Below are 15,403 nucleotides of genomic sequence, written 5' to 3'. Positions count from 1 at the left end.
TTATTTAATATAGCGCAATTCACAGACGAAAGTCACAAAGTGCTTCACAACAGAAAGAACAGCAGATTACAACAACATTAAAAGCAACCTACAATCCCAGTACGCAACAACAGATCACTGAAATAAAAGCACGAGATATCAAGAAGTGACACGAAGGCCAATCTGAAAAAATCTGAACACCTAAGTGACCTACTGATGGTATAATGTTGGAGCAGGTCAATTATATATTCCGGTGCCTCACCGTGGAGGGCTCTATAAGTAAGAACAAGCACTTTGAACTGGATCCTGAATCTGATGGGCAACCAGTGAAGGGAGAATAGAATGGGGGTGATGTGAGTCATTCTGCTGGACGTGGTTAAGAGCCTCATAGCAGCATTTTGGACCAGCTGCAGACGATCCAGAGATGACTTGCTGAGGCAGGTGAAAAGGGAGTTACAATAGTCCAGTCGGGATGATATGAAGGCGTGAATGATCATTTGCAGTTGTGGTTTTGAAACAACAGATTTTAGTTTGGCGATGTTCCTGTTGAGGTGAAAGAAGTCGTGTACGGGTGAGTGATTTCACACGCGGCTGAAAAGACATGGATTGGTCAAAAATAGCACCAAGGTTACTAAGGTTGGACTGAACGGCTGAGGAAAGGGATCCAATACACCGAGACACTTTCGTGGCTACACTGTCTGAAGCTGAGACTACTGACCTCAGTGTCCTCAGCCCTGATGTTTCACTTCCTGTGAGTTTCTAACATCAAGTATTCAGTTCGTGACTTTGTGAAGTCAGAACAATTCATTTCCACGTCCTAAATCTGCCATCCACCCACCGAAATCCACCTCAAGAAATCACGCTGACTTCACTGACTGTAAGATGCTGGCTAATATGCAGATCAGCGGATACTTTCCCTCCTTTTAACTTCTCTGTTTTAATGCATCACCTTGAAATCCACGGGGCATCCTCCCAGGAGTCCCTTTGTCTATGAATGCTAATGGGATCGCTCTATGTTAATAATAAATAGCTGCTGATAAAATAATACATTTCTAATGTCCCTCTCAGACCTCTTTTCTCTCTCCCCCTTCTCAGATTAGTTTATCAGGGCTTCTGCCCCCCAAACACTTTGGGCTTAATTATTTAAAATGTCTGAAAAATTCATATGCCGCCCCTTTTTTTTCCCTTTTTTTTTTGGTGTGCAAAAGCCATCGTTCAGTCTGTGAAAATTTGGAAAAAACAGGCAAAAGGGATGAAATATTCAGCACCGCGAAGGCCCTTCAATTATTTTTCAGATGCATGAATGTTAAAAAAAAACACATGCAGAGTGAAATGAGCATTTTAAGGCTAGAATAATTCCTATAATACGGCATTGTCAATTATTTAGGGATAAATCTGCCCGCCGAGACGTCACACATTTATGTTTAATCACATTTAGGGAATTTGGATACAATCACTTGGCTGTCGTTTTTTTTGTTTGTTTTTTTTTTACCCTGAAGCGATGCAATTAAGCGTGAAAAAGAAAGATATTTTATGCTGGAAAATACCCCCAGAGGTTTCCAGTGGCTTCTTTCGGATGGTCAGATGTTGAAATGCAGCCTCCATCCCTTAACACGCAACAAAACATAAAAAAAAAAAAAAAAAAAAGATGTTTCCACCTTCATCTGTAATTTAAGTATTCCTCCGTGTTGTATCCTATCCCCGGTATCGCTCCTTCACAACACAAATGCTTTTGTTTGCTGGCTGTCATCGTGCTGTATTATTTAGAGGCAGAACAAACAGAAAGCCTTCGCTGTCTTCTTCTCCTCTTCCTAATTCATTTGAACACTGGCTCCTCGGGCCTGTCAGCGCATCCACCACAGGGATCAATTTCACCACCGCAAACCCGCTGGATCAGATCAGATGGGACGCACGCACTTCAAAAAAACGCCTTCGCTGTCTTCGGTACCGCCGCTCTCGGAGGGTGAAATCTTCTGGGGGGTGGAGGGTGGATGGGGGGGGCAGGTTTCCTCACACTCAGAAAAACTTTTAGAAGAAGAGGTTGCAGATTAATAACAGTTTAAAACTCCTTTTTGTAATTGAAAAGCGGGTAAATGATGACGAGAGTTAAATGATGGGCTTGGAGACGTATTTGAGTCTCAAATTAATTTAAGTTTCTTCGTGACATGCCCAGAGGTTCTGGGTCAGTTTTTTTTTTTTTTTTTTACCCTTTGTCTCCTCCCCCGTCCCTGTTTTACCTGCTATTAAAGTAAAGGACAAGGAAATACAGCTGAGAAATTTCTCTGATAAGTATAAGAAGTTATTTGAAATTAGATTTAAAAATTTAGCGGAGGTGAAATAACTGAAACAACAAAAAAAAGTAATCCACAACTATTTTTTTTTATTTAAGTCCTTTTTTCTCTTAAAAATGTGACGTTACAGCTTTTCAGCTTTTCAGTTTTCCTTTAAACTTCGTAAACAGCGTTTACTTTACCTTGTCACCCAGCTGCCTGCCCGTCCGACTTCGGAGGACGTAGGAGAGTTGGGTACCCGGACGTAGCAGGGACACTAGGGTGAAGTAAGTATTTTTTACTGGTAAATGGTTTATACACAAATATGACCCTTTAAGAGAACAAAAAAGTGTTTCCCATTTGATATTACACAACTGAAACTCTTCTACCAATTACTATCAAGAAACTAGAAGACCGACATGACATCTCACATTATTTTAAAAATGACTTCATTTGAATAATCTTAAGTAGCCCAGTGAATCATCACGTTCAACTGTGTTGCAACAGATTTGAAAAGCGCACGTACGATTACAATGTATTAACCAGCTTCATGCAATACATTATTAATTTGAACAGGTCATTTAAAAAACCGTGTCTACTACACAGCTTACATTATCATCATATTAATAATATTATATTATCATTCTAACGTGAACTATTAACAATTAATCATTAAAGTTGAAGTCTGCACTGCTCGCTGCTGTTGAGGGATGTTCACAGGTTAATTGACTTTGAGCTAAAACCAGAGATTTACAGGAAACGCGTCGATTGACTGGAACCCATAATATGGTGATTTTGAATGTATTTTAATGTGTAATTTGTCACTGACCTGCACATTTACATATATTTTAACCAGTGCCATCATCACGTAAAAACATCCTACACTCTGCAAACCGAAGCCACAGCTAAACTCGCTAACGGAGTGGAGTGAAGCTTATTTTCTTATTAATGACGGATTATTTTCAGATGGACCGCCAGAAAACTAATAAGAAGGAGTGACTTTAGTGATTGACATCAAAATAACTCATGGAAAACGTTTATTGACTTTGTATTTGATGAGAGAAGTTGAATGGGAGTCTATGGAGTTAGAGGCTTTTTGGAGCCAACCTCTAGTGGCACTCAGTGGTATTGCAGCCTCACTCATCAGACATGGAAGCTAAGTCCACTTTTAATACAGTCTATGGTTTTCAGGTGGTTTTGTTTTCCTGTCTTGCTTCCCTCTGGTGGACGGGTGTGTGTATTGCACCCTGCGCTGTGATACCTGGTTGCTGCTTCACATGACATGAGTGGAAGAAAAAAAGCTTTAATTTGCGTTTTATTTTGCTGATCTACACTTGGATTGAAAGCCAGCTATTGTTTGCTACTGCCGTGTGAATTTCCATCCTAAATCAAAGCATTTTAATATGTGTGCCAGAGCAGGACATTTTGTGGAGATATATGAGGTATAAAAGGATAGAAACAGGAGACACAGACAGAAGGAAAACCTACGGAAATATGTTTTAAACATTAAGAGCGCTGCATCGATGATAAGCCTATGAGGAGGTGTGGGTCCTGTGGCTGAGTATGTTATAATGTAGGTACACACACACACACACACACACACACACACACACACACACACACACACACACACACACACACACACACACACACACACACACACACACACACACACAGCTTATGATCCCCGCGGGCCCCGGGGCCTTGCTCTCAGGCCCCTCAACCGGGTGACAACAAACTTGCCTGTCTGATTTATGGAAATGCAGATGGAGTTTTTATTACACCTCCCCATCACACACACACACACACACACACACACACACACACACACACACACACACACACACACACACACACACACACACACACACACACACACACACACACACACACACACACACACACACACACACACACACACACACACACAAAGACAGGCTTCTCGGTTCAGCTAAAAAAAGGACAAAGGAGGGTCAGACAAGAAATGTGTCATGTCTGCAACAAAAATGGTGATTACTGTACATGATGGGCTGTGTGTGTGTGTGTGTGTGTGTGTGTGTGTGTGTGTGTGTGTGTGTGTGTGTGTGTGTGTGTGTGAGAGAGAGAGAGAGAGAGAGAGAGAGGGTAAAAAAAAATCTGTTTACACAGTCACATTGTGTAAGTCAACGTAATGTCCTCTGAAGTGACAACTGTGTGTGTGTGTGTGTTGGATCTGTGCACAAAGACATCTTGATATTTAATTAGGTATACGATAAATTATCCAGTATTTCATGCAGCAAATAATTCATGCTCGGTCAGGTGGTCGTCTGCAGCTGTTATTTAAATATTTCATATTTACGTAATATATGTGTTTGTATTTGTGTTTTTTTTGTTTTTTTTTTTACACCGAGTCGGTTCTCTCCAGGAGAAACCTCCAGGTGATTCAGAGAGCTGAGTGCTGACAGGTGTCGGCATGAGAGAGCCGATTTCCCTCATTTCAGCTTTTCTTCAGTGACTTCTCGTAAAATCCAGAACAGAATTGAAGATTTTAAGGTCTTACAGATTTCTATCCGAATATTACTCTCAGTAAACGTTTATTTGTGGTTCCTATAGTTTCCAAAACTAGCCTTCAGCCTTCAGGTTCCTCTCCTGATGAACCAGCTCTTAGTTCGGGTTCAGGAAGCAGACATCGTCTCTACTTTTTGGATCAGGCTTAAAACTTTCCTTTTTGATGAAGTTTATCATTACGACAGGCTAAAATGACCCCGAACCCTCCTTTAGTTGTGCTACTACTGCATGTTCCTTAAGCATTGACTTTTTATTGATATTGATCATTTAATGTCGTTGCCTGTTATTCTATTCTATTATTCTATTGTTTTTTTGCGTTAAAACTGCTGAAAAATTGCAAGTTGAGGAAAAATAATTGTGATTTTCTTTTTTAACAACTACCTAATTAAGAGTAATATGTCATCACTTCCTTTGATAAAAAAGCATGCTGCACATCACAGAAATATTTTACTTATAATCTTTTGTTTATTTACTATTTTTTTTTCCAACTTTGAACAAAAAAATTCCTAAAAGTGACGCAGCTTTGCAAAGCAGTCTGTGACTGTAATATAAAATACAAAGGCTACATCTGCTGTCAAAATAAGAGCTTAAGGTGTTTTCTAAATCACATTCATTGGAACACAAACATTTGATATATTCCTCGTTCCCAAGTTAAGACCACATTTCCCACAAACCCAGTCGCTTACATTTTTTTCAGCTTTCTTCTGGTTAGCTAGCAGCCGTTTGTTTTGATGATGAGAGGAGAGCCGTGCTGATTGGAAATTACAAATTATTTTTGTTAATAAATCAAGTTTTGTTTGAAAAAGCTACTAAAATCGTGGTGATTTTGCAAAACTGCAAGCTGCCGCAAATATTACGGAGATAACTTGAATTTGCGTGAATTATTGTGATCGCAAGATAGTGATTTCCTGGAGGGAATTTGTAAATAAAACTGAACTAAAATTTGAATTGAATTCGTTTTTGAGCATATGTTTGATGGTTCTTTGTTTTGATTTAAAGTCATAGTCATTGCAACTAAATTTTATTTGCAGCTTTTGAACATAAACAATCACTCACCAGGTGTAAATATGAAGAAATTAATCATTTTAAAGTAGCAGTAACAAACTGCGTAGAAAAGGCAGCAAAAGCCTGAAAACGAATCCAGCACATCTAAAAGAGAAAATACAATTTACACCTGAGCTTTATTAAAGGGCGGGGAGGGAGGGGGGGTCGGAGGTGTAAAAGAAAACCCAAATGAGATCATATTTGTTTCTGTCAGCTGAATATTCATAACATCCCAGTCATCATGGGAAGGAAGGAGCGCGCTGGGGGGAGGGGAGGGAGTGAAGGTTTTCATTATGAGGGAAGGTGATCCTCTCTGTGAACAATCCTACCTGTCAGCCTTTAAAAGAGGAAGAGGAACAAAGGGGGAGAAAGGGAGAGGAAACAGGAAACGAGAGAAGGATGCAGGAATCAAAAACAGGAAGAGCAAGTCCGCCACTTCATCCTTCATCTGCTGTTCCCGTGGCGACGCCTCTGCCACTTCTCCACACTTAAACATAAGAGCCTCAATCATCTCTCCTTCTTTATTTCTGTCTTTTATCAGGCCCCTTCTTCCTCCTACTCCTCCTCCTCCTCCTCCTCCATTTTTTTTTTTAACCTCTTTACATCCACTGGCTCCATCCCTTTCTTCATCTTTCACTTCAGTTTCTTTTCTCTTCCCCTCATCCTCTGTGGAGTGCTCTTTATCCCCCGGTCCTCAGTGTCCTCCCTCCTCTCCCTCCTCTTCCTCCTCTCCCTCCTCTCCCTCCTCTTTCTCTCATCTCATCTCATCCCAACATCCCCACCCCTCAGCGTTTAGTGATTAATGCGAGTTTTAATTGTCATGCTCACTTTTATGCTCATTAAAGTGTATTATGCAGCAGTTAGGGTATTAAAGTTCAGCGAGAAATTTCATGCATACTGATGAGAATGCAAATGAGCCCAGCATGAACCGATACTACGGCTTCTGTGTGTGTGTGTGTGTGTGTGTGTGTGTGTGATTATCCCCAGGAGTGAGCCAGAGTGTCATTATCACCCTCACTAGCCATTTTAGCTGAGCAGGGAGAGTCCATCCATAGAAATCATGGTAATGGCAGTCTTAAAGCATCCTTTATGCCTGACTACCTGGATAGTATTTAACATATGATGCTTTAAAAGAAATCCTGTATGAATATTATTCACCGAAGTACGATGAATTCGGGAGCGACTCGTTTACATAGGAATAAAACTGGAGGTTGAGATTAAAGGTTTAGCGTCGGTATCTGCTACGAGATCCGTAGTCATGTCGTGTATAAGGAAACAGACTTATTAGCAGTGGCTTTAATAGTACAGTATAACCCAGTCCCTCCAGGATTTTGCTGCGTGTTTTTCTGATTGTTGTGATCAAAAATGTTTGATTAGGCGTGGGATTTTTTTCAAAAATTGCAATGTAATTTGTGGAGTTTTAAGTGAGTTTTTTGTGTAAATTTCAGGAATTAGAAAAAATCGCAAATTCAGAAAGAAAAATTTGATTTCTTTTAAGCACTCTCTGATAAAGTAAGAAATATGTTTATCACTTCCTTTGATAATAATCACGCTGCACTTCACAGAAATATGTTAGTTCTAATCTTTTTTTAAATTTTATTTTTGAATTTAGAGAAGCATGGGGTTAAAAGTTACAAAAATAAATCATAAAAGTGATGCAGCTTTCCAGAACAGACAGTATGTGACTGTAATATAGAAACAACGACGACATCAGCCATCAAAATAAGAGCTTTAGATGCTGTTTAATTCATCTTAATTCAACACAAAGTGCAATCTGACAACCATTACTAGACCAGAGTCGGCTAAATAGTGAGCTGTTGCCAAAACACCGCCAAGTCAGCCAACACTTGGGGCTAATTCAGTTGGCTACCTGTAAACACAGGGACTATCAAAGTTGTTCCAATTCATCCAGATCACAGATATATTAAGAAGAACTGGATACCGGACACAGTGATGGCGCCCACTCAATTGAATGAAAGTCGCTAATGGGGCAAAAAAAAGTTTTCAAGCTTCAGTGTTGTGCGGCCAACTGCATATGCTCGTTGTTGATCCTACTTTACATTGTGTTAATATTAGAAAAATAAAAGCCACTATTCCAATATTCAATTTCAATACCATATGTGACCGCCGGGGGCAGTCTGCAGCAAGGCGGATGGCACAGCACTAAGTTCTTTCAGTACATCTTTTAGGACATCCTATCCGTCCAATAGGTGTTGAGATTCCACTCTGAATTACAAACGTTAATGTCATGGTGGCGCCTGAAGAGAAGTCAGAGGATCTTTTCAATCATGAGGAATCTGGGAACCATGAATGAAAATTTGGTGTCCATCCATCAAACAGTTGTTGAGATATTTCAGCATCTTAAATGTTGATGAAATGTATGTACTGGCAGCGAAGGAGAGAATAAGAACCTTATTACCAAAATGTAAATTTAATACGGAAAAAAAGAGATGCAGCCAAATGCCTGAAAAATGAGAACTGAGTCAGTCATGAGTGTCTTATTCAGCACGGTGTGCCGCTGTCTTCCTCTCCCCCGGCCCACCCGCTGTTCCCACCATGCTGAGTGAATAGGCTCAGTCATTACTGGGCTTCTTCGACGCTGTCTGCAGGGTAAAATGAGACAGTAGTCGAGATTTTCAACCAGGGGGCCTAAATCATTTACACAGCATGGAGCGAGTGTGCTGAAATGAGGCTGCTGATAACTCTGTCCTGCAAGAGCAGCAGGTGGTACTGTAACTGGAGAAAAAAAACACACACGGATAAACTCATTACGGTGACAAATAGGGTGTTTATGCACGACTAAAACTGTTTAAAATCGGGCCAGAAATGTTCCCCTGGCGCTGATCCAAGGGAGATATCCAACATCTTTGGATGAGGCTGCTGGGAGTTTTTCTCTCCAGTATAACACCCTGCATTGTGCTACAAAGACGGAGAGCAACAGCAGTAGATGTGGAAGTTTAAAAAGCTTCGTAAGAGCCTAAACGATTATTTCAAGACTGCAAACACAGTGTCGACAAACAAAACGAGCATTTTTCCACATTTGAATTTAATGCTGGCTGTTTCCAGTGTTTGTGGTACGAATAGCTAATGAGATGCTCACGGTAGCTATTAAAAAATATCATACCCTTATTTTTAAAGTCATGTAAAGTAATATTAGGTATTTTCTTTGGCTGTAAGGCAAGCATCTGACAAAAAATAGTCGTCCATGAGTTTAGAGTAATGAATGTGGACGCAGCAGTTCAACCTGAAAAACAGTTTCAAACTGAAGCTATTATTTCCAGGTGAGTGCAACGAATCAGCCGATAACGTTGAACCCTGAAGGCAACAGGACCAAAACAAAGTGACCAGAGCGAACTCCGTCCGGTTCACTCGGGATGAGAACGTTGATGTAGACGAAACTATTACAAGCCTCATCGCACACTGTGTTCAGTGATGGGAAGTAACCGAATACATTACTTAAGAATTGACAGGTACACGTAGGTTTTTTTTTTCATTTTCTACTTCTTAATATATACATTCACCCCAGGTTCAGAGTGAAATACTATACTTTTTACTCCACAAAATTTATAGACAGATACACAGAAGTTAGCAGTTACTTTATAAAATTCATAAACATAACATAAAAGTACAAATTATCAGGTCACATTAAGTAAAAAAAAAATAACACTCAAATTTGGACTTATTACATCAAAATTATGAATTAAAAAGTAAAAAAATTCAAATAGAGAGTAAGAAGTATAAAATACAAAGTGAAATTTGGGACATAAAAGTAAAAATTGTGGGAAGTTTTGAGTTATAAAGCAAAAAGATAATATAAAAATCATAAAAGATGATAATAAATTAACTTATAAAATGTCAAAATGAGTTCAAAAGTTAAAAATATAGGAAAAGTCAAAATCATGAGCATAAAAATTACGAGCTAAAAATAAAAAAAACGTTACTCAATGATTACAAATGTATTTTACATTTTTCTAAATTTGGGCTTTTATATGTCAACACTTTCACTCAGAAAGTACAAAAAAAATGTCGTTAACGTGACCATTTTTTTTTTTATTATTAGGACTTTTCTTTTTGTTTTATTGGCAGTAATGGGCATCCCATAATGAGCTGTGTTTTCTTTAAACATTCCACAGTGGACCGTAAACGTCACAGGAGGAAGGGGGGGGGGGGGCGGTGCTTGCGTTCGCTGACCCCTCCCCCCCCAAAACCACGAGGCTCCAGTGTTGACAGGCCAACAACCGCCCACAGGCACACAGCGCTCGATCCGCCTGCTCCGGTTCACCGCCAGACAAAACCTCCTCTCCCCGAGGCGCAGTACCTGTTCACGCCCACCGATATAAGAAAAAAAAACAACAACAAAAAAACAACAACAACCGCCGCCGCCTGGAAGCAGGTCCCGAATACAACTACCCGCTTTTCAAAGCCTTTCTCTCGGGTCTCAAACGGGGCTCACAAAGGATTAGCGGCCGTGCGGGAATTCTGCCCCCGGGTCCGTGCTCCGCGAGGAGGCAGCCTGACAGGCCCCGCCCTCCCTTCATTTGTCAACAAAGGGGTTTGACAAGCCGGAGAAGCTCCTCCCCCATGTTCCCTTAAAAGGATGATTTGGCCATACACGGCCAACAATCACGCCGTGGCTCACCTCTTCCCGTCCCCGTCCCGTTCATATGCTGCGTTGACTTCCTCCGTCGCCGTTAAAGCGGAGCTATCATGGCGGAGCGCGTACAGCAGCCCCCGGCCAAGCGGCTCTGCTGTCGACCGGGCTACGGAGCAACATGTAGGCAAGGCCAGCGGGCCGCGGGGGCTTCGTGCGGCGGCTCGGCCGCCACCCAGGGCGAGTCGAGCCGGACTCAGAGCCCGGAGTCCCTCCTGGATATCGCGGCGAGGAAAGTCGCGGAGAAGTGGCCGTTTCAAAGGGTAGAGGAGCGTTTCGAGCGGATCCCGGAGCCCGTGCAGAGACGGATCGTGTACTGGTCTTTTCCGAGGAGCGAACGGGAAATCTGCATGTACTCGTCGTTCAACACCGGCGGCGAGGAGATGGGAAGTACCGGGGAGAGCGGCGACGAGACGCGGCTGCCGTTCCGACGGGGCATCGCTCTGCTGGAGAGCGGCTGCGTGGACAACGTACTGCAAGTCGGTGAGTGATGTGATGAGACCGGGCTCACCGGGTACGGATCCGAACATCCCGGCAGTAAAACCGGCCAAAAAAAAAAAAAAAAAACATCAGAAAAATCCACCAGTTTGATGATGATAAGACAAGTGCTGCCTCGGATAACACGGGCGGATAAAGTGACAGGGTTTGACAACAAAGGGCGACAGGCTCATGGAGAGGCTACAAAGGGCTTTAAATCTGCTGCCTGCATGAATGGGAATGTGTGACTGAGGGCATTTAAATCCTGCTTCAGCTCGGGGCCACTTTGAATGTGAAACAAGCCTCAAAATGCTCTAATTGCGTTGAAATTAAAGCGGCCGGGACTCCCCCTCCCACCCCACACCACATCTCCACACATCAGCAGGGTTTACTGTGAAACTTTTGTTTGAATACAGGTAAATAACCCGATTTTACTGGCAGCTGCTGGTTTATGTGTTGCTTATTAAAAAAAAAAAAAAAAGAAAAAAAAAAGAAGAAGCATGCAGTGGCTTTAAAGCGGAGTTTTTCTGATGGATATTTGCATGAGCCACTAATACACAGCCTGACCTTTTTCGAAAATCAGTTTTAAATGATTACATAAAACTATTGAGTAATAAGGGAAGTGCTCAGGGTTGGGTTGGGTCTCAACTGACACACATTACATCTGAATGAGCTGTTCGGTGTGCTGATATGCTGTCGAATCATAATGAAATATGCACTGTGGGCTGCTCCGCCGGTGTGCACAGAGTCTGATCAGCATTGTGCTGCAGAGACAAGCTGATAAACACCAGCTGCTGAGCTGGAAATCAGTCAAATGTGCACTGTTGTTGTGCTATATTTAGATTGAGGGGAGCGGTGGGGATGTTTTTAGTGCAGAAAAATGAGTATTTTTTTTCTCACCTGAAAGGCAAAAAGTCAAGAGTCGCAGTACGTCGGTTTGTTTACAACCCACCGAGAGTAAAACAGGAACAGACACCTGTGCGCTTGTGCTCGACAACTTTCCTCCGCCAGCAGCACGAATCGTTTCTGTGCCGTTAAAGGAGCTCGGCTCTCCTCCGTGAGATTTTAATCACAAATACCCCGGCGGTCCTATTGTGAGTTGTGGCACTTTGTTCCTATTTTCATGTTCATTCTGTGAGTCCCTCAAGCTTCCTGTCGCTTGCGAAAGCAAAGCAAAGAAAACAAAAGCATCTTTTCACTCCCTTGTTGAGCTTGAAGGAGGAAGCGTACTGGGCGCAGCGATCCTCCCAGAACGGGCCGTGATTCACGCCAATCTGCAGCCAACTGGTTTGTGTTGTCGAGAGGGAGGCTGCGAGGGAAGCAGACGAAGAGATGGCTCACTTTGACGGAGACAGACGTTGGAGCAGCTCCTCACAGAGAGCTGTAATCCCATTACTCCGCATGCTTAGTTTGAATTCAATTTGAACGCTTGGATGTCTGCACGACCTGTCCCTCTTCTTCCTCCAAACCACAGACTGAATACAAAAGTGTTCGTAGCTTCCAGGTCTGAAAAACGAGGCCGATGCAGAAGTGTCTTAACATGTAATACCACAGAGGGCCACCAGAGGTTGGCTCCAAAAAGCCTGCGGCTCCATAGACTCCCATTCAACTTCTTCATTCAAAGTCAATAAAATGTCTCCACCGGTTATCTCGGCGTTATTTGCTAAAGTCGCTCCTCCTTATTAGTTTTCTGGAAGTCCATCTGAAAATAATCCGTCATTAATTAGAAAATAAGCTTCAAAAAGTTGTGTTTTTGGTCTCTGTTTGATTGACAGGCCTGTGGTGCAGTCAGGTTACAGCTATCGATGGGCAGGACGTAGTATCGGCAGGTTTCTAAACGGATCAATCAGATCCGCCGCTGGCTCCTCCCCCAGCTCGTCCAAATATGGTCACTTCCTGCTCCGAACCAGCAAGACGGTGACGGACAAAATCTGGACTGGAGGCTTCATAACGTTCACAAACCGACGGGTGATGTCACTGCTGGCTGATGATTGGTCCAAACGCCGGAGCTTCATGTTGGCTTTGTGTATCTGTGAGTACAGACGAACGAGAGGCCGATATATTCCCAGATATGTGGAAATGGTTCTGTCGGGTAGAAACTAAATCTGGGCTCAATTTGCATTCTTAGAGGAATAACAGTAGTCACACACACACACACACACACACACACACACACACACACACACACACACACACACACACACACACACACACACACACACACACACACACACACACACACACACACACACAGGGAGGGTTTCTTGACTGATTGCACCCTAGCCTGGAATTTGCTGGAAAAATAGAGCCAAGAAGTGATAAATAAAAGATGTAATCTCTCCACGTGTGGGCTGCACCGGAGGAGGGAGGTTCTCCAGCAGCGGACCTTGAGGAGGAAATGAATCGGCACACGTGTGCTGGACCCTCAAAACAAACCCAAATCATCAGCGCTTAGTTAAAGTTGGACTTCTTTTTTTTTTTTTTCTTGTAGTGCAGCTCCTCAGATGTGGATCTGGAAGCTGCTTCTCTCCAGTCTTGTCTATTAACATGAATATCGACTATTTTTAAGTCATATTGATGCAAAAATATCAACAATTTCTTGTTTCCCAACTGACAAATGTAAAACAATTGCTTATTTTTTTTGTCTTAAATTGCTAAACTAAAAAAAAAAAAAAAAAAAAAAAAGGGCTCAATGAACATTTGATGGATATTTTACACCATTTTCTGACGTTTAATGGAGCAAAATGTCCAGAAAATAACCGTCAGATTAACAGATAATGACAATAATCTAAAAAATCAAACATTAGAGGCTCAGAAAAAAAATGCAAATGCAAGATTTTCAGCGGTAAAGTGGTAATTATTCCTTTGTTAAGTGATGCAGCGCTTGCCTGCAGCAATTTTAATTGCCTTAAACATTTCGCTGAGCTTTTAATTGAAAGTAGTCTCATCAAAATTAAAGAGTTTTACAGATTAATGCAAAAAAAACCAAAAAAAATTTGATTAAAGTCTGCGGATTTTTAAAAGACTTAATCACTAAACAAAGCACACACACACACACACACACACACACACACACACACACACACACACACACACACACACACACACACACACACACACACGTCTTTCATTATGTATACATGTTTTAAAGAACAGCTCCTCTGGTGTGAAGCTGCGGTGAGTTTCGTGCAGCTGAAGAACATGGAAGCCTTTTTTTTTTTTTTGTCCAACTCACTCTGAACTCTGGGTCACAAAGTAGAAACACATCCTGTGTGAAGAAATCTGAAGATTTCTGGAGACGTTGTAGAAGAAAAGATCAAATCAGTGAAGCAGAGAGACAGAGCAGGTCAGAAATCAGGAAAACCGTTTTACGCAAATTTTCTGTACAAACAGCTGAAAAATCATAGTCTCATTTCTTTTTGGTGGAGCAGAGTTATTTGATCACTTTTTGATAAACATCAGTTTGTAATTTAAGTTTCAGTGGTGCGTCATCATCGAGTAGAAAGAAAGAAGTAGAAATCCAATTCAAGAGCCTGTTGGTGCTACGAGCTAGTGTAAATGCGAACTACAGCATGCTAATATGCGAGTACAAAGCCACCTTGCGACTTTTGGTTTTGTAGGTTTTTATTTGGTCAAAAGTGCAAATTAATAGTAGATGAAGTTAAATTATCGCCAAATAATAAACAGTCCAAGGTGGGGATGTTAGCGTCTGCACCAAATTTCATGGCAATCCAAACATTTTTGAGGTAATTATTTAAGAAACGTTAATATGAATCTGATGGTAGCTGTGAAGGAAAAGTCGGAGAGTCAGTCGAGTCATCAGGATTCATCCTCTGTGGACAATGAATGTCTGTAGAAAACTGAATGCCACTCCTGAAATCATTGTCGAGATGAGTCATGATTCGTGAACTTTCCAATAGTCGTTAAGTTGTAAAAAAATAAATAAATTGAATAGTTTATGTCCTAAAAAGTATATTTTCACTTGTTTTAACTGGTGCCTGGTAGAAATACATTTCTGCCTCCAGAGGGTGGCGGTAAAACACTGGAAAGCTGTTTGCCAGCAAAATTAAAGACGTAAACAACCTCACGTTCTCTCCGGCAGGGAAACAGGAGGTTTCTATCAGCGGTGGCAAAACGCGCTGTAATGTGTTCCTACTGGTGTTACTGTGTGTTACTAGGTCACGTTTGATCCCTCGTTAATTTGCTTGGGGTCAAAGGTCGCTGAAACATCGATGCTGTCAGTGTTCAGTACTAGTGGTTGATGGGAAAATAGAAAACACTCCTCTTTTATTCTACTTCTGCTCAGCCAGGAATCAAAGGAAATCCTGACAATGGAATTGGGTTTATTAGTACAGATGAAAAAAAAAAAAAAAATTTTTTTTTATATATATGACCTTTATTTAACCAGGTAGAATCAATTGAGAACCAATTCTCA

General features: G+C 41.5%; 1 protein-coding gene across 1 annotated transcript in view; it reads left to right on the top strand.

Moving 5' to 3' along the window:
* The first annotated feature begins 10,221 nt into the window (after positions 1–10,221).
* Positions 10,222–15,403, top strand: part of zswim6 (zinc finger, SWIM-type containing 6) — a 40,340-nt gene continuing 35,158 nt past the window's right edge. The window contains exon 1 of the mRNA XM_069701475.1: positions 10,222–10,974. Coding sequence (XP_069557576.1) covers positions 10,548–10,974 — 427 coding nt within the window. The 5' untranslated portion in view covers positions 10,222–10,547. The remainder of the gene's footprint in view (positions 10,975–15,403) is intronic.

This window comes from Brachyistius frenatus, unplaced genomic scaffold, assembly GCF_029030835.1.
Source record: "Brachyistius frenatus isolate BFR_SWC_R1_liver_20210118 unplaced genomic scaffold, ASM2903083v1 Contig_3, whole genome shotgun sequence".
NCBI classification, from domain to species: domain Eukaryota; kingdom Metazoa; phylum Chordata; class Actinopteri; family Embiotocidae; genus Brachyistius; species Brachyistius frenatus.
Note: the sequence above shows the minus strand (reverse complement) of the source record. Positions and strands in the feature narration are given on the sequence as shown.